This window comes from Acomys russatus, chromosome 21, assembly GCF_903995435.1.
Source record: "Acomys russatus chromosome 21, mAcoRus1.1, whole genome shotgun sequence".
Lineage (NCBI taxonomy): Eukaryota > Metazoa > Chordata > Mammalia > Rodentia > Muridae > Acomys > Acomys russatus.
In genome coordinates, this window is record NC_067157.1 from 39,745,030 (window position 1) to 39,772,440 (window position 27,411).

Below are 27,411 nucleotides of genomic sequence, written 5' to 3' on the forward strand. Positions count from 1 at the left end.
AGAAAGTTTCTCTTTCCAACATTGTTTAATGTTTGGAACCATCCATGGCTTATTAAAACACACTCAGAAGTTCCCCGGTTTTGATGAGATGTTGTTGTTTTGACATCTAGAGACTGATCCAAGGTGTAGGCAATGACTCCATCATAATATTCATTATTTGCTAAACTGTGACTTCTCACTGACCTTTGCTCCCTTGCCCCTAACCAGTGTGGACACTGTTGGTCAGAGTGAGGAACAAAATGGCTGAGGCACAGCCACTTGTGGCAGGTGAGCTACACTTGATGGCTAGATTTTTAGAAGTGTCATCACCTGTAAGCTTACTATCTGTTCAAAGGTGATACGGTATTATCTTGTTCTGAGTTTTATTCATTGAAATCTAAATTACTGGTTTTTTGGTTTTTTGGTTTTGTTTTTTGGCTGTATTTCTTTTAGAGTTCTGAACAACAGTAACAATTCTATTCTGTTAACACTTAACAACCAGAGCAACAACAACAATAAAAGGTCTATGCCTTGTCATTAGGAAAGGGTAGGATGCTGGGTGTCTGCTCTAGGCCACCCTGCAGCAGCAGAGTTGGTTGCTGTCTTATGTGAAACTGGGAATGTACATCCTCAATGGGTTATCATGTTAACCACCACAGCAGAAGAGCCTCCAAAGCATTGAGTCCTGGGCACAAGCTGTGACCGGTCCTATTAAAATTAGTCTATTTTGCAAATAAGAGCATACAACTCAGGTCCAAGTCTTGAGAAGCATGTTGCTACAGAGGCTGATTCATTTAGCTTACAGATTGTAATTCTATTTGGGAGAACTATTTTGTAGTGGCCTGAATGAATTTCCCTAAGGTTGTATTCTCCCTACAGACACCAGACCTGCAATCACACATAAATTCAAATACTCAAGTTTTTAGTCCTCCATAAAGTGTTGAGAACTGAAAGCTGCGTCAGCTCTGTGCTAAACGATAGGAGCTCACAGAGATAAGAGGGATTTTGCCTTCAAGAACTCAGTTCAGCTGCACAGACAAGTGCTGATGCTGACACTGATAAGCACCACTCTTGTTGAGGACCTGGGTACTCTCTGTTCCCGGGTCTTTAGATAAGCCTTCAAGGTTGACGTGCAGTTGTCACTTTCCTTATATGTTTTTCACTGAGTATGTGTTTTAAAAGCATGCCCACCTCCCTACACTTCTCTTCCATAACATTGACTTACGGGACAGTTTCTTAGGCTCCTCTGACTAGAAAAAAGTTGGAGGGCAAAACTATGTCACCACTTTACCCTCTTGCCCAAGCTAGTGCCTGGAATTTAGTAGTCTTAAGTGACGGATGTATGGATGGATACAGGGTACAACACTACATAAGAGAATGGCTCAAACTTGGGGCAGTCCAGTGATAGAGTCACAAGGCTTAACAAGGAGAAAGGACACCAAGTAGGCGTTATGAACTTCTTATTTCTTATTATTGAATGTGTAGGTGTACAAGCCACGGTGCATGTGGAAGTCAAAGGACAGCTTTCAGTTGGGTCTCTTCTTCCACCTTTATGTGGGTTCCGGGAATTGAACTCAGGTCATGTAGCAATCACTTACTTGCTGGCCATGTCACTGGCCCCGCCTGCTGAGTTTTAGTCTTGGGTGAGCATTTTCCTGGATTGATTAGATACTTTGGTAGTACTAAGCGTGTGTGTCTTCACTGCTGGTGCCATTTGTGCATGCTGCCTTGATATGGTAGTTATATACAATCTGCATTGTGATGTCATCACAACCCTTCAGTTGAGAGCAACTCTGACTCCTAACCCTGCCCACATATTCAATGTTTTTCTTTTTATGTGGTGATAGTGCTTTGCTTTAACGTGCCTGTTTGATCTAGTTAGAGGGCAGATTCCAGTGCTTTGTAGATTAGTTGTGAAACGTATAGTAAAATATGTAAGATGCAAGCACATGCCTGTTGTGCAAATAATAGAACACAGAAGCAAGTGGCCTCAGGATCCATTTTAAATTTATCTTTCCCTGCTACTCACTTATAAACTGCCCAGTCCATTACACTAACCATTAACTCCTTCCCTTTAAGCCACTTACCTGATACCACTGAACACTTCTTCTTCATCTTTGAACGAGAAGCACGAACCTACCTCTGTGGAGGCAGCATTGGCAACTCTTAGTTGAGATGTCTCAGAGATGACCTAAGTCTGACTTCAGCGTCCAGAGTGTGTGCACCTGTGTGCAGATGTCAGCTGGCAAGGTGCTGAGTGACTCCTGGAAGCCTTCACGGGGCATTTGAGGAGTCCTGCGTGCTTGGCTTGTGATTTTGTGTCAGAGCTCACCAAGACCTACCTCCACCTCTTGTCTGTGCAGAACTACAGAGCTAGCCTAAAGTCGTTCTGATTTTTTAAAACAGTAATGCACTTTGTAAAGAGAGAAAGAAGGAAAGGAAGAGGAAGAAAATATAGTTAACTGTGTATTTCTTTTTGTAAATAAATCAAAATCCATCAACATGTTATTCACAAATATTTTAGGTTGGTCTTTTGGATTTTTTTGGTTTGTTTGTAGATGTGTTGGTGGTGGTGGTAGTTTGGTTGGTTGGTTTCTTGGCTGGCTGGTTGGTTGGTCGGTTTTGTTTTCCTAGACAGGATTTCTCTGTGTAGCTCTGGCTGTCTAGAACTTGCTCTATAGACCAGGGTGGCTTCACATCCTTCTACCTCTGCCTCTTTAGTGCTGAGATGAATGGTATGCACCACCACACTCGGCTACTTGTGCTTTTTTTTTTTTTTTTTTTTTTTTTTAGTTTCTCTAATCCAGATTAAAGTTGAGCTCAAGGCAGTCCTTCTGCCTCCTAAGTGTTGACATCACAAATGTAAGCCATTGTACCCAGCTTCATAAATTACTTTTAGTTGGTATATTCTCCTTCACCAGTCAGCAACCCATACCTATGAAGGGCCTCATAGTATGCTGTTGTGCTTTCCAGGTCATGTGTCCTCTTACAAGTGCAGTCACAACAATAGATACCAGTAAAGGTGTATGGGGGCACTCCCCTACACTATTTTTAGAGACATGTAGCCTCAGGTGTGGTTCACAGACACAGTTTGCTCACTCCTGTTTTTCAAATGTTTCATTCCGACAAATATACTTAGTTTCATAAAAAGTAGCAGCATACCTGAGAAATCCCTTCCAACTTTAGCCTCAGTTTCCTCCACCGTTCTTGTTGAATAGCTGCACTACCACACCTAAACCAGTAAATGTCAGTACCATGTGTGTTCTTAGCCCTGTACTCAGTCACATAAAGGGGGGTTTTTCTCGTTCTACCACCTTAATCCAACTTCCTCGCCCACCAGCCATTCTTAGGGCTTGAGAATCTTGTGTTTTCTCTGTCGTTTTGACTTTTAAGGATTTTACAAATGGAGTCATGTAGGGTGTAGCCTGTTTCACTCAGCACTGAGATCCTTTTAGGCTGTTGCGTGGGTCGGTAGTATTCCTTTTTATTGCTGTGTAGTGTTCCAAGGTAGGGCACATTTAGCTCACTTAGCCTTTTACCCATTGAAGGACATTTTGCTTGTTTTGAAAGTGTTCTTTTAAGGTTGTAGCAATTGAATCTTCTGTTTGAATCAGTACAGAGTAGGCGACAGAACCGTATGAGTGACTCAGCTATTAAGGCAGATGCTCTCTTTAAGTTTCCGACTTGAATGTCATTGAGAATAGAGTGGTCCATCCATATCCAAGTTTTCTGTTGGATCACATCTATTATTTTAAATGCCTTGAATTCATTAAAACTCACTTATTTAAACCAAAGATCATCAGCCTTCTGGAGGTTTGCAGATTAGCAGGGACATTGTAAAGCTATAGTTGAATTTCTGCCTCAATTATTATGGAGACAGACTTGGGTTCAAATCTCAGGCTTAACACTTGCAATCTGTGGACTGAGAAAAGTCATTAACTTTTCTCCATTTTCTCCATTTGAAAGATTAGCCCCGTCTCACAAGGTTACTGTAAAGAGCCCATGAAATAACCAAGAAGAGACGTGAAGAGAAAAGAAGAGAAGCAAATAAATATGACTGTAACATGAATAAAAATGTTACCTTCAGTAATATTGGAGAAATTTTTCAGTTTTTTTTTTTTATATATTTTTGTTTGTTTGGCTTTTCAAGACAGGGTTTCTCTGTGTAGCCTTGGCTGTCCTAGACTCGCTTTGTAGACCAGGCTGGCCGTGAACTCACAGTGATCCGCCTGCCTCTGCCTCCCTGAGTGCTGTGATTAAAGGTGTGCGCCACCACACCTGGTAAAATGACAGTTGTAAAATCAAGGAGTAGTTATTAACAAGTCTGGGGGAGTGTGTGTATTGGGGGGTAGGGGGGATGGGTAGCTTTGCTGAAATTTTTATTTTTAAGACCCAGTTTTGCAGACAACAGAAAAGAACAGGAGGGAGAGTGTTTCTGAGGGCTGAGGCGGATGGCCTATGCTGAGAACACAATACCAATTAGCAGACCTGCGAAGAAATTGTTTAAATCAACAACGTCTGTACGGCCTGCCATCTGCTTCCTGTTAAGCAGACCTCCCTTTTTTCACATGGTTCCCCTGTTGGTTTCCATGGCCCTGTTCCCTGCTTCTCCTGGCTTATCACCATCATTTTTTTGGCCTTAAGTGGAAGTTTCCCTAAGGACCCTCTCTCCATTGCTTTTTCCACGACTTCTTCCCTGGCAGTGTCCTGCTTTACCTCACTCCCCAAAACCTACATCTGCGTCCCTCACCCCGACCTCCCTCATCCTGCTGGCTGGACAACTCTATTGAACTCAGTATTTCCAACAGTGGGGTCATTTTTCTTCTTTAGATGAATCTTTTTTCTTTTTTTCAAAGCCCTTTTTCTATCCACAGCCCCACTGTGTCTTCAAACTTCCTACCGACAAACTTAGCATTGTCCCCAAGCATTCGTCTTTCTGTCATTTCCTCACCCTCCTCTCACTCCCCCAAAAACACTGGTGTTGGAGATTGTTCAGTTCATCCGTCTCCTTCCTTTCTTGTGTAAGTCCCCATCCCAGGTTTTAAGTTAGCATGCCCCTGTCCATCTGTAAGGATGTCATGTGAGTCCTCCAAAGCTCTGCGCAGGTACCCGTGAGGACCTGAGAGTTGAGGATGGCCCCCTTGTCTGTGAAATAAAAGCCATATTTTTATTCCAATATGAAATCCCTATGCTTAGACCTGAAACTTAAAAAAAGAAAATTTATATACACAAATTCCAGCAAAGCAAAGTACTAAAATGTGAAATCTTAGATGTCCATAATGTTTTGCTTTTATCTAACTTCTTTTAAAGTAATTTATCTTCTAAACTAGTAACATATCTTGCCGTTTTCTGTCATTTTCCTATGTTGGACCTACATATGGGTTCCTTTCAGTATTTAAGTATTTCTTGCAATATTTTTTTAGTCCCATGGTAGAAATTCAACTATTGTGTGACATATCTTTAAGCAGCACTTAACTTTTCTTTATTTTAAAGTGCCTATGATTGTGTGTGCATGTGCGTGTGCGTGTGCGTGTGTGTGCGCGCGTGTGGCGGGCAGGCCAGATATTGATGTCAAGTGTCTTTCTTCATTGTCCTTCATTTTATTTTGGGGGACAGGGTCTCTCACTTGAGCCTGGGTCTCACTGACTGGCTCAGCTGGCCAGTGAGTGGGACCCCCAGAATCTGCCTGTCTAACTCCCCTACAGTGCTGGAGTTGCAGGTGTAGGCCACCATGCCAGCATTTATCAGAGTACTGGGGATCCACACTCAGTTGCTCATGCTTGCACAGCGAGCACATGACCTGTGAGCCGGCTCTCCAGCCCCTTACAGAACACTCTCCTTTGTCTAGAGAAGACAGGGACCAGTTTTCCTTGAGACATCACCAACAGTCTATGCAGAATCCCAAAGACCATCAGATTACCACCAGATAATTTGTGACCTTATGCTATATTAACTCTGCTTATGTCTAGTGCATAGTTTTCAGCACCTCATTTACCTACTAAAGCAAATAATTACACTCTGGTTGCCTCAAGTTTATGTAATTTCCTTGTTTGGTGAGGTGAGAAGTTTATATTATGAAGGAAAACTTGTGGGATTGCAAAGGATCTTCCGAGGAGGAGGAAGCAGGTGGTGAGGATGGACAACTGTGAGGCTGTCAGGCGACTGAGGTCACCTGCAGTCACTCGTCTCTCCTCAGCCAAGCAATTCCGTGGAACTTAACATAATGTGCTCTTGAATCTCCTGCAGATGGCAATCAGAAGTTATTTCCCTGTGAAGTCTGTGGGAGATGCTTTGCAACAGATGTTCTGGTAAACATAAAGACGTTTTGTAGATGTGTTTCATTGGAGTTAAATGAACTGTCAAGTCAGTGAAGAGGCAACAGTGCCAAGATTAAAGACAGATGTGGAGGGGGGAGAGGAGAAGTCCATAACCTATGGCTTTCAGGCCTGGAGGACACTGAGGCAAGCTGATAACGCCCCATTCAAAAGTGACCCTATTAACTACGGTCTCCCTGAAAGCATGCCAGATGGAATGGTCTTGGCACAGACAATTATCCCTTGAGAGGTTTTGGCTCTTCCGCCTTTTCTTTAAGCATCAAAAATTCAAATTTCAAGGCCAAAACACCAGGGAAATTAGCTGGTCGAGAGGAATGAGCATTGAATTTCAGGCATCTGGAAACTTGGCTCGTAGCTGCAAATTTGTCACTAATTCTGACAAGTCCTGTAACCTTCCTGTTTTCTGCCTTGCCACGTACACGGAACTCTGATTTCAAGGGGGGTTTATACCATTTGAACAAATAATGCATGGATACAGGCCTGCTCCAAGATCTAATTTTCCAGCTACGAACTAACTGCATGTCAAGTTCCCAGGCTTTAAAGTTGAATAAAAGTTTGGATTATTTCAAACTTGAGGGACACGAGGGACTTCAAACAGAGGGTACACCCTAGTATTGTAAAGAGGCAGCCAAGAAAGATACAGTTTTAAAAGAAACTCTTAGGACGATAATGCAGTCATTTTGATATTTTAGATCATGGGATGGTAGATTGAACTTGCAGAATTTTGAGGTAGTAAATTTTGTTTTTCTGGGAAAAATAATAATAATCTGGTCCTCTGGATAAACTGTGATTGGAGCTCCTAAAGCTACCAGTGGAGCTCATCCAGGCCCAGTGTATGCAGTATCTTCCAGCACACGATTACCTGTGCTAGCTAAGAGCTGCACCCCCTAAGAGATGTTGAGACCTAGCTGGGACTGCTGGATGGTGACCACTAGATGTCAAGTAGACTTGCATACTCCTTTTTCTAGGGCTGTGCAGAACACTTGGTCATGTGGTCTGACAGCCTCTCCTATAGTTTAACATGGATGACTTGCAGAAGCACAGATTTTTATAGAACCTGCATTTGGGGATCCAGACAAAGCAACCTTGTAAATGGTAGCTCTTAGTGAAGAGGACAAAGATGTCATGCCCAAAAGGCACAAAAACCAACTGCATTTTCTGGTGCTGTGATGAAACACTGACCAAGAGCAATTTAAGGAAGAAAAGGTTTTCTTTGGCTTATGGTTCCAGATAGATAGAGGCCATCATGGCCAAGAAGACATGACATGGAAGGCAAGGCATGGCCACAGGAGCAGAAAGCTGGCTAGTCACATTTTATCTACACACAGGAAGCAGACCAAGTGAACAGGAAATAGGTCAGGCTTGATAATAGACTTTCTGTAAGGTTCCACCTCCTAAAGGTTCCTGAACAGCCTCACACAATGTCCCCATATGGGAAGGAGTATTCAAATACATAAGTGTATGGGTGACATTTCTTATTCAAAGCAACATACCATAACTTTATGACTGGGATACCAAGCAGAGGTCTATGTGTTTTCCTTTTTTTTTTTTTTCCCTGTTAGAAATGTTGAGTATTTAAAAGATTACTGTTTATAATAAAGAGAATATGCCTTTTATAGAATTCCAGATGTAAATTTAAATGTAAACTCTTTAGCAATTGTGTTAGCTTTCTGTTATTAGAGCAAAATACCTGAGATAGCCACACTAGAAACAGAAAACATTAATTTTGTCTCAGTTTTAGAGGTACCCATTTAGCCTGACTACTTCGGTGCTATGCTTGTAGCAGTAAAACATAAAGAATCCAGAACTTTCCCACTCATAAGCAGTAAGCAGAAGAAAATTAGAAAGGGCCCTAGTGCCATAATTCCTTGAAAGGGTACACCCTGATGACCAAAAATCCTCCCAGTAAGAATTCATCTGTTTTGCTGTTCTGTTTTTCAGACAGGGTGTCTTTATGTAGCCCAGGCTGCCCTCTGCTCACAATATTCCCTGGGCTTCTCCAGAAGTAAAATAGAGGCCTGTGCTACCATTCCCAGTTTAGACTTCACCTCTGGAAGGTCCCACAAGTATAGGAAAACTGTAAAATCATCTCTTGTCTTTTTCTAAATACAGTACTGAGCTGTCTGACACGGCTGGGAGAGCTGACAGATTTGCTCCACTGTGGCATAGAGTTAGAGAAGAGACTAAGTTCTGCGGACACTAGCCAGTCACTGTCCCGGGAACTAAGTACGTAGTCACTAAAACTTGAGAAAAGTACATTTTCCAAATGAAATTTCTACCCTTCCTTGTTTAGGAAAGACACAGGCCGATATGTGAAAAAGTATTCAACAAAAAACGCAAACCCTTCAATTCCTTGAAGCAGAGATTACAGGGAACAGACATTCCCACTGTGAGTAAGCCTCCCCAGTCCAAGGTATGCCAACAATTCCTTACATCTCATTATAGGAAGTACATTTAAGCTGGTCTCTTGGCTCTCTGTTTTCATTTTTGCTTGATAAGGCAGTGTAATGGCATTTCGATATAATCCACCTTTAGTTTTCTGTACAATCTTAACTTAGATTTCCAAATAAATTTCAGATACTTTCCAGATGCCAGATATAGTTTAAAAGAATCCTGTTTACATTTTCATTAGCATGCCTTTCAGTCTAGAAAGAGGCCTGGGAAGAAAGTTAGTTTTTCCCCCCTTCTGAGATAAGGTTTCACTAGATAGCTAAGGTTGGCCATGAGCTGACTAGAGAGTCCAACTAGCATGAAGTTTACAGTCCCAGTGCCTCAGCTTCCTCAGTAGTGACATAGAAGGCATGCACTCATACCAGTGAGAACGTTACCAATGGGACCAGCAAGATGCCTGCCACCGCACCTGACAACCTGAGCTCAGTCCCCAAAGAACCACACGGTGGAAGGAGAGAAATGGCCCCTGAGAGTTGTCTTCTGACATCCCACATGTGCTGTGGTGTATATGTAATCACACACAAGAATAAAGAAAATAAATGTAATTTTCAAGCAAGATCTTAAGAAAGCCACTTTTAATCTTGCATCTGTCTTTCTCTATAGTTTTATGGTTTCATTGCTTCTCTGATTTTTATTTTGTGTCTTTGACACTGCTGTAACTTTCTAATGTTATTGCTGTAGTTGCCAAACTTTCAAAAATAGTTCTTTGGGGGGCATTTTTGTTTATTTCTCTACAAATTACATGATCCTATTTGTTATAAGCTTAAAACCTAGTTATTAAAAAGAAATCAGTTGCTTGGTATGTGGTCAAGGGTAGTAGATGTTGCTTTGGTTTTGTTTTTCACAGGTTCAGCCTGTGAGGAAATCTAACTGGAGGCAGCAACATGAGGAGTTCTTGAATGTGATCCGATCCCGCGAAAGAGTGCACTCTCGCCATTAGAGAGGGCCGGCCTCTCCCACCTCCTCCCCCGCCAACAGTCAACCCAGGTGTGTGGACAGCTGGCTTGCTTTTGAGTCCATGGTTGACTTTCAGCCATATAAAATGACAGTAACAATGACATAGATGTAATTTTATCCATTATGCAAGTAAATAGATGCAGCACACATTACCCTTTCCTTCCAGTTCACAAAGCTTCTATGTTCCCTCCTGCCTGCTCAGCCATGAGACACTGTCCTGAGCTATCATGACACCTGGTAGGGTCGGTACATTTCAACAGCTGTTTGCAAGTGCTACTCTCATAGAGCTAAGCATTTGATGTAGTTGAAGTGGTTTCACAGCTTTCTTTACTCCAAGCTTTGTGTTTTGAAACTTTTCAAATCTGTAAGAGGATAGAAAAGGACAGTAATCATTTACCTGCATTCTGGAGTCCGAGATTGTTGGCAGTGCTGCCTCTCTGTCACTGTCTGTCTGTCTGCCTGTGCTGACTCTGCTCTTCCTGGTTCTCTGTCTTAGCCTTTCTCCGTTTCTCTGTCTCAATCTGTGTGTGTGTGTGTGTGTGTGTGTGTGTGTGTGTGTGTGTGTCTGTCTGTCCTTCTCTCTCTCTCTCTCTCTCTCTCTCTCTGTGTGTGTGTGTGTGTGTGTGTGTCTGTGTGTGTATGTGTGTCTGTCTGTCTGTCTGTGTGCATGTGTGTGTTATTGGGTCACATACCACACACACAGACACATAGACACACACGCGCACATGAAGATAAGAGGACAGCTTTTAGAAGTCATATTTTTTTATTCCTACTCTTCTGGGTCCTAGAGATCAAACCAGGTTGCCAGCTTGGTGGTAGGACCTTTACTCATGGAGCCATCTTGGTGACCATGGAAGAAGTCTCTAAAAATGAAGTTTAAATACCAATGCCTTCTCTTTGACCACATCAGGAATTATCTCCTAAGCAAAACACAGGTTCATGTTTTCCAAGTTATATGAAGAATGTTTTTTAAGGTTTTCCTCACACCCCTATCCAGCCAGAATCCAAAATCTAGTCAAAGTTCAAACATTGCTTTCTGTTGCCTTTTCAGACATTTTTCAATTTTCTGCTCCATCTTTGCCCAACCATTTAACTTTTACAATCTGCTTTGTTCTGTGTTTGTCTGCTTGTTTTGTTGGATTAATGTTTAACTTATCTCTCTATCCCATCTTTCTACAAGTTGGAGGTTAGGGATAGGGGTCAGTTTGACTAATTTTAATCTCTTGTCTAATGTGAAAATTGCAAATATCTTTGTCCTGTCGTGTATCGCCTTTGGGTTGTATTAGTAATAGTTAAAGCACAAAATTTTACATTTGGAACTATTTTTTCTTTTGTTGTATATACTTTGTTATGTTACAGCCAAAAATATCACACTGCCAAATATAATGCCGACACTGATCCCCTGGGGAGTTTTTGGTTTGGGGAAAAGGACCTCACGTAGCTCAGGCTGACGTCACACTTGCTGTGTGTGAAGGACAGCTCTGCATCCTTGGTCTTGCCCTCTCCACCTCCCAATGCCGGCATGACTGGTACACACCACACTGCCTGGCTCATTGTGTTAATTCTTCTCGGGTTCCAGGTTAATTTGGAGGTGGTTGGTGTTTTGGGGTTAGCATTTGTGTGTAATGCAAACATAAGGCTTCAATATTACTCCTATGCGCACTGATAACCAGTTTGTTCAGCAAATATGTGTTAAAAAAGACCACCCATGAGGGTGATGAGAAGTGAATGTGGGAACCATACAGGACATCAGTGGATCTCAGCCTGTGTGTCTTGATGCTTTGCAGGGTAGTATGTCAGATATCTACGTTACAATTCATAACAGTAGCAAAATTATTACAGTTATGAAGGAATGACAAAAACTACTCTATGGTTGTGGTGTAGTCACCACAACATAAGGAAATGTATTAAAGCATTAATACAGAACTGGGTCCTAGCACTAGGAAGGTTGAGAACCATTGACATATGTAATACAATCAGTCAAAATGTTATCATGAAACCAAAACTTTATACAATGAATATACAGCAATTTTTCAAAAGTCTTTTTAAAAAGCCATTCCTCAATTCTTAAACAGTATCAGTAATCTTATTAAAAGTTGCTTATGGCCCAGTAAAGTGGCTCTGTGGGTAAAGGTGCTTGCCACTGAGCTTAACAATCTTTGTTTCATCTCTAGGACTCACATGGTAGAAGGAGAGTCTCACATAATACACACACACACACACACACACACACACACACACACACACACACACACACAAATAATTAAATAATCTTTAAAATGTCTAAAGTCAAGTATCTGTACTTTGAAATTTTAATATCTCTGTTCTATACCATTCATCTATACCTGTCCTTATGCCAGAACAGCTCTATATTGATTACCGTAGAATTAAAATAAGTCTTGAAATTGAAGGCTCCAGATAGAAAAGGCTATTTTGAGTGTTTAGGATCCTCTGACATTCCAGATAAGTTTTAGGATTTTCCCCCCTATTTCTACCAAAATGTCACTTTGGGGCCTGGAGGGATGACTCATCAGATAAGAGGGTTTATTTATTGTTCTTGCAGAGGACCCAGGGACAGTATCCGGCACATTCGTGGTGGCTCACAATCGTTCTAACTCCAATTCCAGAGCCTTCTAACCTCCCCAGGCTCCTGCACTCACATGGTGCTCACATAGACTGGCAGGCTGTCTTGGTTACTTTTCTATTGTTGTGATAAGACAAGACCAAGGCAATGTAAAGAAGAAAGAGTTTATTGGTGCTTACAGTTTCAGAGTAAGAGTCCATGGTCATGAAGACAGGGAGTGAGGCAGCAATTAGGCAGGCTTGGCACTGGAATAATACCTGAGAGCTTGTATCTTAAGCCACAAACATGAGGCAAAGAAAGCTGATTGGGGATGGAATGGGCTTTTCAAACCTCAAAGCCCACTCCTAGGGACACACCTCCTCTAACAAGGCCACACCTCCTAATTCTTCCCAAACAGTTCCATCAACAGAAAAACCAAGCATTCAAATATCTGAGCCTATAAGGGGCCATTCTTATTCAAACCTCCACACAGACACACACATGTATACATAAAAAAATAAACAATTTTTTTTACTGTTACTTTGGAATTTTAACAGGGATTTCACTAAACCCTTAGATGACTTTGGTTAGTATTATCATTTTAACAATATTGTTTTCCAGTGCATGGACACAAAAATGGCTTTATATTTATCTATGTTTTTTTCTATTTCTTTTACCATTTTTTATGCATATAAGTCTTTTGCTTTCTCACTTAAATTTATTCATTTTTAATACTTCTTGGTTTTATAGAAAACACAAGTTTTAGCTTTATTCATCTTTGTTATTTCCATATAAAAATGCAGCTTGGTTTTGGTATATCAATTATATGTCCTGTAGCTTTGCTGAAGTGATTTATTAGCTCTTGTGCTGCTTCTGTGGAGTCATTAGCATTCTGTATATATGTCATCTGTAAACAGATAATGTTACTCTCCCCTTTCTACTTGATGCTTTTATTTCCCTTTCATGCCTAAGTTCTGTCTAGTACTTTCAATACTTGTTAAATATAGATGGTAAAGGTGAACATTCTCATCTTGTCCTCACTGAGTGCAGTGCCACCACTGGGTTTTATGTCACTGCTCCAAGCAAAAATAATGTCATTCTTGGTAGGATTTTGGCCTGTAAAATGAAATGTATGAAACAATGGCACAAAGTTGAATGAGGAGACCAGGTATATTTTTTTCAGGTTCTTACATAAGAATAGATGTAGTATCATGTGACAACACATTGGAGTTTGCTACAGGAATCATTCAAAAAGTTAAGGTATACCAGTTGGACTATATCAGGTACGAAAAAATGGGGTTGGGAGCAGAGAACACATAGGATAAAGACAAATAGCAAGGTGCGGGCTGAAAAACTGCATACAAATGGCACACTACTCTAGATGAAAGGCAGACACTGTCAAGCTGGGTAAAACAGCAAGAACCTACAATATAGTATGCTTTTCACAAGAAACACACTTTAAGGACAAAACCCAAAAGCATGGGGAAAGATGCAAACAATAATCATAGGACCAGAATATTTTCTTAGCAACAGGCAAAGTGAACTTCAGGGCAAGTGGAGGCAAAGATGAAGATTCAAAAGACACAGTCATTCAGAAGACCTGTGTGTGTGCACGCTTGGGGACTCCTAGGCTGGGAGACAAAACCTAACTAAACTGAAAGAAGACAGATTGGCAGTTTTATTATATTCAGATACTTGTAATTCCTACCTTACTAACTAGTAAGCAGACCCACAGGAAAATCAGTAGAGATACAGAGAACCTGAGCAATCGTACCAGCCAACCTGATGTCACTGACATCGATAACTGCCAGGGGACACAGGCAGAGCAGAATACGCTCTGCTTTCAAGTATATTCAGGGCTCTAATGACAGCTTTGGGATCCTGAAAGGTTTGAACCCCTACAGAAAATATATTCTCTGGCCATAATAAAATTAAATTGGAAATTAATGAAAAAATATGCCTGGAAATTTTCTAAGGATTTACAAAAAGCAAGTGATTTCTAAACAACCCAAGAATTAAAAAAAAAAAAAATGAAAGAAAAAAAAACACATATTGAATTAGAAAGTATTTTAAGTGAATGATAATGAAAACATCAAACTTACAGGGACTCAGCTTATATGATAGTAAAGTTTTGCTTCTAAAGTTAAAATAAGAGCAAATTAAACCCAAATTAAAGAAAAAGGAAAATGATAAATGTAATTTATTATAATAATAAAATATTTTAAAAGCATTGACCACCTCAAAAGAGCAGAAATGGGTGACAAAGTGTAACACTATACACATTAAAACCAAAACACATCTCTCTCAGCAATGGAAAAGTAAGAAATCATTTCTCTAATTTTGAGGAATCTTTGAGAAATCTCTATTTCTCACCACACTCAATGGTGACAAACTAAACACTTTCCTACTAAGCTCGGGGGCGGGGGGCAGCAGGGGGAAGCAAGATGTCCATTCTGTCCACTTCTGTTAAACTTGCTGTAATAGTACTCAGTGCAATAAGATAACACTCAACATATGATCATATAACACACACACACACACACACACACACACACACACACACACACACACATACTACTAACATGAAGACTGAGCTGTAGAAGTAAAGTTATATGAACCACAAACTGCAGTCACTAAGGAGGACATACAGACAGCACTAGGAAGCTTATAGAATTAGAACAAATTCAGTGCATCCTGTACTTCTGTTGATAAAGCAGAAACAGTTAAATGTGAAATTAAGCAAACAACATTTACAGTAACATAAAAATGCTAAAACTAGAAATATAGTTGACATAATACGCACAGAAATATAAAATGAAAAGCAGTATACTCTTTTGAGGAATTAGGACCAAAATTAATAGAAAGACTTACCATTCCCATGGCCTGAGACTCAGTAGTGTGTGGTGTGATGTCAACTCTACCCACAATTCTCTATGGTTTCAATTTAATTCCGATAAAAATAACTATAGCTCTTCTTTGCCAAGTAGGCGTTGACCAGCTGACTCTAAAAGCATGTGCAAATTGGAAGGATCTGGAATAGCCGAGCCAGTTTTGGGGAGAAAGATATGCTCTCTTAATATCAAGATTTGTGACAAATGCCCCAGTCGTGGCAATACGTTGTGAAAAGGCCAGTTGAACAGAAAATAGAATCTGACTATAGACTATAGACTAAGCATGATTGGTTTTCTTTTAAGATGTGTTCTGGCTAAACTTGATATAAGCTAAAGTCATCCAAAAGAAAGGAAAGTTAATTGATAAAATGCCTCCATAAGATTGGGTATGGGCAAGCCTGTAGTACATTTCCCCCCTATTGTTTGCCTTTGTTTGAGACAGGGTCTCATTGTGTAGCTTTAGCTGTCTTGAAACTCATTATGTAGACCAGGCTATCCTCAAAGTCTCAGAGAGCCCCTGCCTCTACCTCCTGTGCTGGGATTAAAGATGTGGGCCACTATACTCTGCTTAGCTCATAGTGCATTTTCTTAGTGGTTGATGTGGAAGGACCAGTCCACTGTGTGTATGTGAGGCACAGGGGGGAGGGGTTGCCCCTGAGCTGGTGGTTCTGGATTCTAAAGAAAGCAAGCTGAGCAAGGTGTGAGGAGCAAGCGAGTAAGCAGCACCCCTCTGTGGCCTCTGCATCAGCTCCTGCTTCCAAGTTCCTGCCCTGTTGCCCCTGTCCTGAGCGCTTTTGATGATGAACATTGGTGTGGAAGTGTAAACAAAATAAACCCTTTCCTCCCCAACTTACTTTTTGGTCATGGTGTTTTATCACAGCAGTAGTAACTCCAAGTCAAGGTACTGAGATAACTAATTGGAGGAAAGAGTAGTCTTATCAACAATTAGTGCTGGATATATCTACTTGAAAAAAAAAACTCATACTTCATATAACAATTCATTCAAAATAGATCATTGACCTATGTATACTATCAAAGTTAGAGGAAATGTAAACAAGACTTGGTCAGCAAAGATTACTAAGCCTGAAAGAGTTTGATAAACTGAGTGTGGTGACACATGTGCGTAATCTCAGGCCTGAGGCAGGAGGATTTAAGTTAAAACCTGGATTTCAAAGTAAGAACCTGTCTCAAAGGCATGCACCACCACTGCCCAGTGGGCTCATCTTAAAACTGTGTAAAGAACACTTGCAATTCACCATAAAAGGACATAGAGGTATGTCACCAAATAATAGCTGGCAAGCACACGACAATTTTCCTTCACATTATTTTCACTGTGCAAATTAAGGCTGCAGGGAAATGCCACCGCCTCTTCCACTTTGCTTTCTGTTGCCATGATAAACACGATGCGTTATGATTTTAAAAATAAGATGATAGGATAATAAAATAAGGTGATAAGTACCAGACAGCAGATTTTATGTTATATGATGTTTATTAAATGAGCATGGGGAGGGAGGGAAAGGGAGGAGGGGTACTGCAGAGAGAGAGAGACAGAGAGAGAGGAGAGAGAGAGATAGAGACAGAGTCAGAGACAGGAGGAGTGAGAAGAAGACAGAGGAAGAGGAAGAGAGGGGCAAGGTAGGACTGTCCTTTTATATAGCCCTAGGCAGGGCCACACCCCCATGGCAGGTAAGCAGTGACATCACAAATATGCAGCCTGAAGCAGAATCCTAACAAGATGACCAATGGAAGCTTGGGGAGGAGAGGGGTCATTATGTCTTGCAGATTACAGATCGTCACTGAGGGAAGCCAAGGCAGGAGCTCGGGCAGGAAGCTAGAGGCAAGAGCTGAGGCAGAAACCATAGATAAAGGCTGCTTACTGCCTTGTTCCTGATGGCTCTCACTCAGCTTGCTTGTTAAAAATACGACCCAGGGTGGGACCACCCACAGTGAGCTGGGCCCTCCTATATTAGCCCTACATTAATCAAGAAAATGCCCCCATAGATTTACCTACTGGCCAATCTGACAGAGGCATTTTCTCAATTAAGTTTCTCCTCTTCCCTGATGTCCCTAACTCTATCAAGTTGACCAAAAAAAGAAAAAAGGAAACAAACAAACAAAAAACAGTGCAATTGACTCTTGTCAACTTGACATACAAATATATTATTATTAAGGCATAATCTTTCTTTTCTTGCTTATTCTAAGATCTCATGTTTATATCACAATATGAAATATAGTATAACTTCAAAAGTTCAAAGTCTTTTTAAAATATCCAGTCTTGTAACTACGGATTGCTGTAAAAATCAAGTTGACAAGAGTCAACTGAGCTGCTTTTTGTTTCTGGGTTTTCTTGTTTGTTTGTTACAGCAATAGCCCAGTGTCTTGCAGCAAATTTTGTTCTATTTTGTATTCTATTGCTAAAACAACAACAACCAGGACAAACTTAAGGAGGAAAGAGTTTATTTGGCCTACACATTCCAATCTCAGTCCTTTGTTGAAAGAAGCCAGGGCAGGATCTCAAGACAGGAACCAAGGCAGAAACTGAATCAGAACCACCAAAGAATGCCCACACCTGCCTTGATTCCCATGGACCACTCAGCTTGTTTGCGTATACAACCCAGGATCACCTATATAGATGCGGCATTACAGGGGGCAGAACCCTCCCACATCAGTCATGAATTTAAAAGTGAAAAATGATCCATAATTAAAGTTTTTTTTTTTCCCCCTCAGACATTCCTAGTTCGGGTTGAATTGACAAAAATCTAACCAGTGCAACACTCATGTGCATGACTAAAATTGAACCCTAACAATATGGCCATTAGCCATGTGTAGCACCTATATGCCATATATACTGCTGGTGAAAGAATGCAGTCCCTTTGTTCTGTTTCCTTCAGCATATGTTTAACCTATGCAGCAATCGTACTCCCAGACACTTATGCAAAGACTTAAAATCTAGCCATAATGTCTTCTACTCACATTTATTAAGCTGGGAACAACTGAAAGTGTCCATCAGTCAGCAAGAAGGAAAACAAGCTGTGAAATATATACAAATGAAATCTATCCCACACTGCCACTATACATGTAACAAGATGGATTATCTAGTATCGAAATTACAGAGCAAGTAAACCGTGTCTACAGTGACAGGGAACTAGCCCACTGACTTGACTGAGGCTGCATTTGGAGAATTGTGTCTGAAATGAGGCATGAGAAAAAAAACTTGGATGTAAATGTTCTACATTTTAATTGGAGCAGCCCTACAAATGCATGTATTTGTCACAACACACAGAACTGCCCATTTCAAATAAATCAAATAAATGCATTTTATTATATAAGGTATTCTTTCAAAAAGCTCACTTGAAGAAGTCTAAAAACAAGCCCCAGTGTAATCACACAATAAGTGCCTCCTAAAACTCAAATCATCTGCTACGCCAGAAAATAATCTTAATAATTGCTTTATTTTGCTGCATCCTAATGAAAATACAGCTCAAAATAATGTTTCATCTTAATATGTTTAGTGCAAATATCTGTGTCTACCAGGTTGGTAACAAGGATCAGAGAAAAGAACATTTCCTTGTGTGACTATGCATGTTTGTGTGGGTATAAAGACACATAAGTGCTCATGGACAAGCATGTCATATGGAAGCCAGAGGAAAGACTTAGATCCTGTGCTCAGACCACCATCCACCTCTCTGGAGACCATCTCTCCTGGGCCAGGGGCTCATTGTTTAGACATTAGACCTGCTGAGCCCCAGGGGTCCTCCTGCCTCCACACATGGTGTTGGCATTACTAGCACATGCCACCACACACATTTTTATGTGGGTTTGGGGCATCAAACTTGCACGGTAAGCATTTGACCGTCGAAGTCATCTCCACAGAACAAAGCATATACCTTGGATGAGAAACAGCTTCATTTTAACATCAGAAGCCACACGTTGATGGCTACCGTACTTAATGAAGTGAAACCGTGTCAGATGCGCTTTGTGGTTTTCTGTAGTTTTCTTGCCTTACCGGGTGGGCTCTAAAATTACAGAATTATTATTTCTCAAAAGAAGAATTCCCTTTGCAGGTCTCATCACACACTCAATTAAGTTTCCTCCCTTTGGATTTTTATGCTAAAATACAAAGTTCATAATTAAATTCCTTACTACGTACTTAGCAGTTCCTCACAATAGCACATTCTCATCTCAATTTGGTTACGCTGCTTGTGCGAGGATTTTATATTAACCTGGAAAATTGATATTCACATACAAGGAGAGTTTTGTATATAATATGGCCTAATATGCATGAGTGTGCAAGCAATTTCCTTTGACTTGTTAGCATGAGTCTCCATTTTCGTGACTCAGTTTTCATGACCTGTATATATTTATTCTAGATCTTCCTGGATTAACCAAGTCTGCAAATGATTCAAATCTCCAGATCATTGTAACATCATAGGGTAGCAATGATATATAATAATTAGAACTGTGATTGTTCTATGGTACTTGGGTTAGTGGAGAGCTTTTCATAGGCTGCATAAGGATCTCCATGTCATTTAATTTTTATTCTTCTACTTTAATTTAATATGAGACCCCAGTCATCATCTTTCCTATAAGAATCCCTTCGTAGTCCAGTTTTTTAACTCAGTATCAATAGTGCCATGATTAGCATTCTAGGCTTTGAATTTATTTTCAATAGAAAATGATTTTTGTGAGCCCATAACTATTAAATAAGAAGATTGCTCAATTTGAGACTAGGATAGAACATATAGCTGTGACAAACCATGCTCAGATGGTTTGACATCTGAATGCAAACAGCAACCCCAAATCCTCAGCCACAGGACCTTCTCCTCCTTGTACTGTTCCCTCATGCCCAAGATTCTTGTTCTTCCTTGAGGGTCTCAGGGCACCTAGTGCTCCCTGACAATTGGAAAGTATGTTTGCCTTTTTATCTCAGAGACTTTGGTTGGCAGGGAAATGCATTCAAACATTGTTGCCTCCAAGAAGTGCACAGGAAGGGTAGCAATGGATAGGTGGACGAACGGAATTTGGCTCAATGGTGCCAAATCATTGTCTTCAACCAACCTGAGTAGGATTTATAAGAGCAGCTTGTCTGCTCTAAGACTTGAAAAAGCAAGAAATAACCTCCATGATGAATGCCCATTTCTACATAGTTTTTCTACAGTGCTGTGAATGAGTTCTGAATGATCCTGGCATATTCTAGTTTCTAAGCATTTGCCCTCTTGTTTAGGAGTTGGAAGCATATGCTTGCTGGACCTGTTTTCATCCAGCAAGAGACAGCATTTATAACATTCTCGTATGTCCCACCCTTCCCGCTGTGCCAAGCCCTTGTGTGGATTACCTATTAACTTTCCCAACAACCTGATGAAATAGGTGATATGGAGATGGGGGCCTATGTCAGTTGAGCAACTTGTCCAAGTTCCTACACATAGCAAGTGAAGAAGTTGGGCTTAAAACCAGTCAGGCAGGCTCTAGAACTAAGCTCCTCATTGTTTCTTAATGTTGCTCAGTGTTTTATTTTTTAAAGCCATTTACCGCTGTGTGAAATTTTCAATTTTTGTTTCTGCATTCAAATACACATTCCTTGACTGCTGAGACACTGCATCTCCATATGAGAAGCAATGGATGGCCTATAGTAGGCATTGAATGAATGATTAGCACTGCTTTCTGGAATGGAAAAATCAAAGGAATGACTAGGTCATCCCTAAATGTTTATAATTTTTAAATTTGAGGAGCATTCATTTTTTGAAGGAATTTGCTCAAATAGAAAACTTTAAGCCCTGCTTAAAGATAGGGCTTAAAATGCAGCTTAAACACTAAAACAACTTCTCTTTAAAGATATGGCTGTACGTGCAGGAATTTTGACTATTCCATAATGTAAACTTCCATTCTAAGTGCAAGGGTGATACAGCTCAGATCCTTTCTGGGAAGCAACTCTTGATGTCACTCATACCCACGTGGCTATCCCTTTAAGATGCCTAAATCAAGAACAAAGCTAACCCTAAGCCCTGCGTGCTTAGAGAAGATAGGCAGACCCAGCTTTGCTTCTGAGAATCTCCACTCTACAAGATGACCTTAGATCTTTCTCCATTCCCATGGCTTTCACTAGCATCTTGTATCTGATAATAAAACATGGGGGAAAAAAAAAGTTGACAAGGTGCTATACAGAACCGCAGATGATCAAGGGTCACTACAAGCTGCCTGACCCTTGCCTGGGAAACCGAAGCTATTTCTAAAGCTACTTTCCCATCACCCTTCCTTGTTTGCATTTCAATTTTTGACCCCCAACCAACTCTTATCCTTCTCTCTTTTCATACTGTCCCTTCATGGGTATGACCTTTGCCTCCCTGTGTAAGTGGAGAAAAAACCAGCCAGTGCAAAAGACATTCTTGTTGCTAATGACACTATGATACTGGAGCCCAACCTCATCTTCGCCCCCCCCCCCAAAACCCACATTTTGAAACTAAACAGTATCTCTCCATAACTCTGAGAAACCTTCTGTCTCAACTAGTACCATCGCTGGGCTTCTTCTGGGTCATGCGTTCACATTGGCACCATAAAAACTAGTATGCTGTGATGGTAGGACTTCTGCAAAAGGCGTGAGTTTGAAGTTCCTAGATACGATTAATCTATTACCTAAAAAAGATATTATGCCAAGATTTTAAAAGGATATTTTTAATTGAAATAGTACCTAGGGAATTCTTTTTTTTTTTTTTTTTTTTTTTTTTGCCCTGCCATGTCTTGATCTAGGCTTCCCCTTTTGGACTAGGGTGTCTCAAACAAGAATCTGGGGCCTTGTTCTTCAGGGCTGCAATGCAGTTTTCATTCTACTTCATCCATTTTATATAGTTCCATCCTACAGTTGTCTTTGGAATGTTAACTGTGGCCTGTTGGTGTATTCACATCCAGATTATATTCAGTGTCCTTACTGTATGAGGAGGTTTAATGAAACGGCTGCCCAGCGACATATTAATTTCTGCAAAGATCAGTGTTCTCGGCGCGTCTTTGATCCGGCCCAAACAGCGGCCAGACTAGCATCGAGAGCTCAGGTAAATATCTCTCCCCCTAGATGTGGGCTTTGTGTCCTTGCATGCCTAGGGGCAAACAGGCAGGATCTGCCAAAGTTCAACTGTCCATGCTCAGAAACACAAGGGTCAGAAGGGTTATCACTATCAATCATCTTCATGGGAGTTGTCTATTTCTGGCTTGAAGTTCCTTTGGGTGCTGCAGGAAAAAATATATATATATTTATTTATAATGTTTGAAGCCTCTTGGCATGAAGACTTCAGTGTATAAGGAATGTCTCTGTAGCATTAGGCTAATACCCTGCTTATCCAATGGTATTTATCAGCCTAACCCACCCAGAGCTATGACTCAGTGAAACTGGTCTGGGTGGGGAAAATGTTGCCAAGAAGATGCCTCCCAGGTTGGGTTCTGATTTGTAGGGGAGAGAAGGGGCATGGATGAAATATATAACATAACACGTCTAGTTTATGGCCTGAGGCGCTAAGCAAAAGCACAGACTCTGACGAGGATTGACAAGATGGAACAACAAAAGCAACAGATTTAGAAGGGTTATGGTTCAAGCCAGTTGAGATTGGAGGATGAAAGGAATTGATCAGATAGATACTCAAAAATAAGGGAACATCGGAGCCTGAGACTCTGAGACCCTGAGACCCTGGGAGTCTGGAAGTCTGGGAGTCTGGGAGCAGGAGCAGGAAAATTTCTGGGAAGCCTCCACCCTTTTCCCACGACTTCTGCCTTTTTTTTTTTTTTTTTTTTTTTCTTTCTCTTCCCTGAGACAAAGTTTCTCTGTGTAGCTCTGGCTGTCCTGAAACTCACTCTGTAAACTATGCTGTCCTCAAACTCAGAAATCCGCTTGCCTCTGCTTCCTAACTACTGAGATTAAAGCCATGTGCCACTCATGCCTGGCAGTATTGGCGTTTCTGTTCCATTTTCTATCAGTGGCCGCATGTGTCATCATAGGAGCATGACTTCAATAGGGGGAAAACAGAGTGACATGCTGTGTGCACTTTCAAAAAGGTCACTTTTGCTGTTACTATTCAAGATGAACTGAGGGAGACCAGGAAGAAAACACAGCAGCAGAATTATAAGGACTCATGGCGTGAGGGAACTAATAGGGGAATGACATAAGGAATAATTAAAGAAGTTGAGAAAATGATTGCCACTAAGATAAAACTGGGCATTAAAGTCTAGGCAGATAATACTACAGACTGAAAATCCCTTGTCTAACATGATTGGGACTGGGCTGCAGAGATGGCTCAGCCGCTAAACACTAGGCTAATAACCAAAGAAAGAAAGATTGGGACCAGAAATATTTCAGAGTTCTTGTAAATTTTTTTAAATTGGCATGTACATGTACATTTAAGACACATAGCTTATAAGTGATTTATACCAAGTTTTCCATGTACCTGTGTTTCAACTGCAACACATCACGTGAGGTCATGCATGTAAGATTTCACTTGTGATGTCATTCTGGTGGTTGAATGTTTCTGATTTTTGGAGCATTTCTGATTACACATCTTTGGATTAGAGGTTCTGTAAACCTAAAGGAACACAGGAGCCGGGGTACTCGTGCATTGGACCAGTGGTGAATACAGGCTAGGTCTTTCCAGCAGAGACATTGAAGGGCAGGGTGGGGGGGGCGGGAAGGGGGTGAGAGCGTGGGAGGAGGTGGGAGGGGGGCCGAGAAGAAGGTGGGGGGGGTAGGGGGTGAGGTCAAGAGAGCTGAGACTCTGCAGTTGGTGGCAAGGGTTTGATTTCCCACTGTATGCTTGACTATTTGTGGGTAAGACTTCAAGATTTACTTTCACCTGTAAATAGCATTAATCACACATAACTAGTTGAGTTGTTGGGAGTCTGGTGCTGGCGCAGAAAGTCCTTTGCCTCTCCTTCCTCCTTCTTTCCAAAAGCACTTTCTTCTTGCTGGGGTTTGGAAGTCACAATTTTGAAGGACCATGGCAGCTTTAGGCTTGAATTTAACCTACGTGTGGACAAGTCTGTGACTTCATCTTTTCTTCTACCCCATACTACATTACTACAGACAGTTCTATCCAGTCCTTGGAGCTTGCCAGGATTAGTGGAGCCAAAGAGGGTGAAGGGAACCAGCAAACAGAAGTGTTTTTTATTTGTGAAGAAGGCCAGCTGGCTATCCTACAGGATAACCAGTGACTTGGCCCCGTTCCTCTTCTTGTTTTCCAGAGGTTAGTGGTAACTGGGAGTACAGAGGGGAAACTGCTTGCTCCCTGCATTCCTTTGCTCACTGACTGAATGGCAGTGTTTGCTCCCCAAGTGCCAATGCCACCACTCTGGGACCTTGCCTAATAGTGAAGCTTGTTCAGAAATGGAACAAGAAGGGAGATTTTGTTCCAGACTTGCAGGGCTGTTTGATGGCTCAGCCAAAATGTGTTGCTATTTCAAACATAATCAACTTTAAAAATCTGTTATACCCCTTAACCAGAGGAGATCAAGACGGGCCTCTAAAAATAAGCCTTGAGGGTTAGAGAGATGGCTCAATAGGAACCTTTGCTGTGAAAGCAAGAGGGCCTGAGTTCAAATCACCAGCACAGAAAAGCCAGTCATGGTCACATTTGCCTATAATCCCAGTACTGGGGATAGAGACAAATATATCCAGGTAGCTAGCCAGATAGCCAAAACAGCGAGCTTCCAGTCCAATGAAAGACCTTGTCTCAAAAAGTAAGAGGAATAACAGAAAAAAAAAAAAAAATCACCATCCTTCTCTGACCTCCACATGCTTGGGCAGGCAGACACTCACACCAACTTGAATGCGTACACATATACCCGCTATACACAAAATAACAACAACAACAACAACAATGATCATGATAAATATTTTAGCTGGTTGAGGATGGATGATCTGCCTGCTATGCTATCACAATAAGTCCTGAACTGGTGAGGAGCTTACTTAAATATGAGATTATCTTTGTGCCATGTTTCCCATGGGCTAGGAGGCAGATCCATAGTGAGCTAAGAGGGGCTCCTCGGAAGGTTTTTGCCCTTGTTCTGTCTCTGTCTGTGTAGGATGCAGCTGTTCTGTGGGACCAGCAAGGGCCTGGGGACGCTGGAATCCTATGCTTAAAACATGTGCTGCCTGTCAATCTATTTTTCTTCTCTGTTCCTGTTAGAAAAGCAAAGCCATCTTCAAGTGCAAAGAAAAACAAAATATTCCAAAACTATATCCTGACTGACATTAAAGAACTTTTCTGTCCTCACACAACTGATTTTACAGGATAAACAGACCACCACCAACCCCAAGGGCTTGCTTTTGAACGAATATTTCCAAAACCATACTGCAGCTTTGAGTACTAGCAGGAGACTAGGGCCTGGGCTAACTAAAGCACAGGGTATGTGTCTCCTTCCTCTTTGAGAGGTCTGAGTGATGACTCTAGCCTTCTGCTAGTTGAGTGAATGCAAGTTTACTTCATGTTTGGTACCCAGGGTTAATGTTGTTTCCTTTCTATCTCTAGGGTAAGGCCCAGGCAAGTCCCAAAAAAGAACCAACTGTTACGAGTGCTGTGGGAGCCCTGCTGCAGAGCAGAGCTGTGGAAACCAAGAATGAAGCCACGGCTAGTTCACGTAAGTCAGAGCCTGCACTTGCACTGGCCTGCAGGCAGAGCCTCCATCCTGCCCTGGAGATCTGCTGGTGGTCAGTAAATGCTGAAATGGCACCCAGTGCTGCTTCTGCACTGGATGTGGGTTTGTTTGAGGTTGAAGCTTATTGGTCAAGAGGGAATATTCCTTATCAGGATTGCACCACTCTGACCATGTGGGAAGTCCTGTTTGGTTATGGCAGCAGGAATCCACAGCTACCGCTCTCCAGTCTGCTAAAACTAAAAAGGACTGAGGTTGTGAACTCTCGTGTCAGGTGTACAAATGAATAGTTTCTTCAGAGTGGTAGCAAGCACAGCCGCCCGCAATCATGGTACTGGCCTTGGGTCTCCCACGGATCCTCTCCATAGTTTACTCGGCCACCTACAGAAAAGGAAACTGAGGCCCAAAGAGGATACGTGACCTTTCTAAGGCACATAGCTGGTAACCAGGATTAAATGTCCACTGCGCTCTCCACCCCATGAAAGCTACACATGAACAGGATCGGCTTCTCTGTGCCCCACATGCATTTTTATAAAGTCAACCGACAAAGAAAGAAACTGCCCTGTGACATTTGCACACAACTTCGCTTTGGTTGATGTCTTTCCCCATCCCCCCGATTTCCCTGGTCCCCGTCCTTGTGTTCCGTTCCACCCCTGGGTACTTTCCTATCACTTGTCAACATGCACCGTCTGGGCAGTATGCATTATATCACAGCCACGGCGTCACTTCTGGACAGCAGTCATGTTTTGAAGGTAATAGTCGATCTCAGCCCGAGTGATAGCACCAAGAAGCTTTGCTGTTTGTTTTGAGTGGCTTATCAAGGGATTAGAAACTTAACTGAGGGTCTACGGAAATGGCTCCCTGGGTAAGAGCGCTTCCTGTACAATGAGAATTCTAGTTCAAATTCCCAGAAAAAAGCCGGGTGTGGGCAGGCCCATGCCTGTAAACCTAGAGCTATGGGGGAAAGGGATTAGAAGATTGATGGGCTTTCTGGATGCCAGCCTAGCTCCAGGCTCAGTGAGAGACCCTGTCTCAAGGGAATAAGATAAAACACCCGACATCCTTCCCTCGCCTCCACACACAGTTAAACATGGGTGCTTGCACCCACATATGTAAATGTGCACCTACACCACACATGAAATGCCATACACATATGCCACGCACACACAAAATAAAAAAAAAAACTCAAGAGTTGATATTTTAGAGTTGTCTGCACAGCCTTCCAAACTCAAGTTGCTAGAGTTTCCCCCACTTTGGTTTTGTTTTGGCAACATTACTATTTGTACCTTTTTAATAAAATATTTTTCATTTTTTCCAATTTTTACATGCATTTACCATCTTAACCATTTTAATATACAGCTCAGTGGTATTAAATGCATTCATCATGTTTCACAGGAGCGACTGCGCCGCCTACCTCTATTGCCGTTTTCCTGCCATGGACTGAGAATGGAACCTCGGCCCTTGCTCACTCTATGCCAGTGTTCTACTGCTGAGCTCTAGCTCCGTCCTCCCTTTTTTCTTTTAAATTGTGTTTACTTAGACGGTGTGCATGCGCACATGCCATGACACTCTGGGCGTCAGAAAACAACTTGCAAGAGTCAGTGCTCTC

The 27,411-nt window shown here is 41.5% G+C and overlaps 1 protein-coding gene across 1 annotated transcript; it reads left to right on the forward strand.

Moving 5' to 3' along the window:
- Positions 1-30: 30 nt before the first annotated feature.
- Zc2hc1b (zinc finger C2HC-type containing 1B) lies at positions 31-27,295 on the forward strand. The gene is given in 8 exon segments (XM_051164347.1): positions 31-267; positions 6,226-6,287; positions 8,608-8,727; positions 9,613-9,678; positions 9,680-9,752; positions 22,080-22,219; positions 25,679-25,787; positions 27,198-27,295. Coding segments are annotated over 8 exon segments (696 nt in total). The 5' UTR covers positions 31-239.
- Positions 27,296-27,411: the final 116 nt, after the last annotated feature.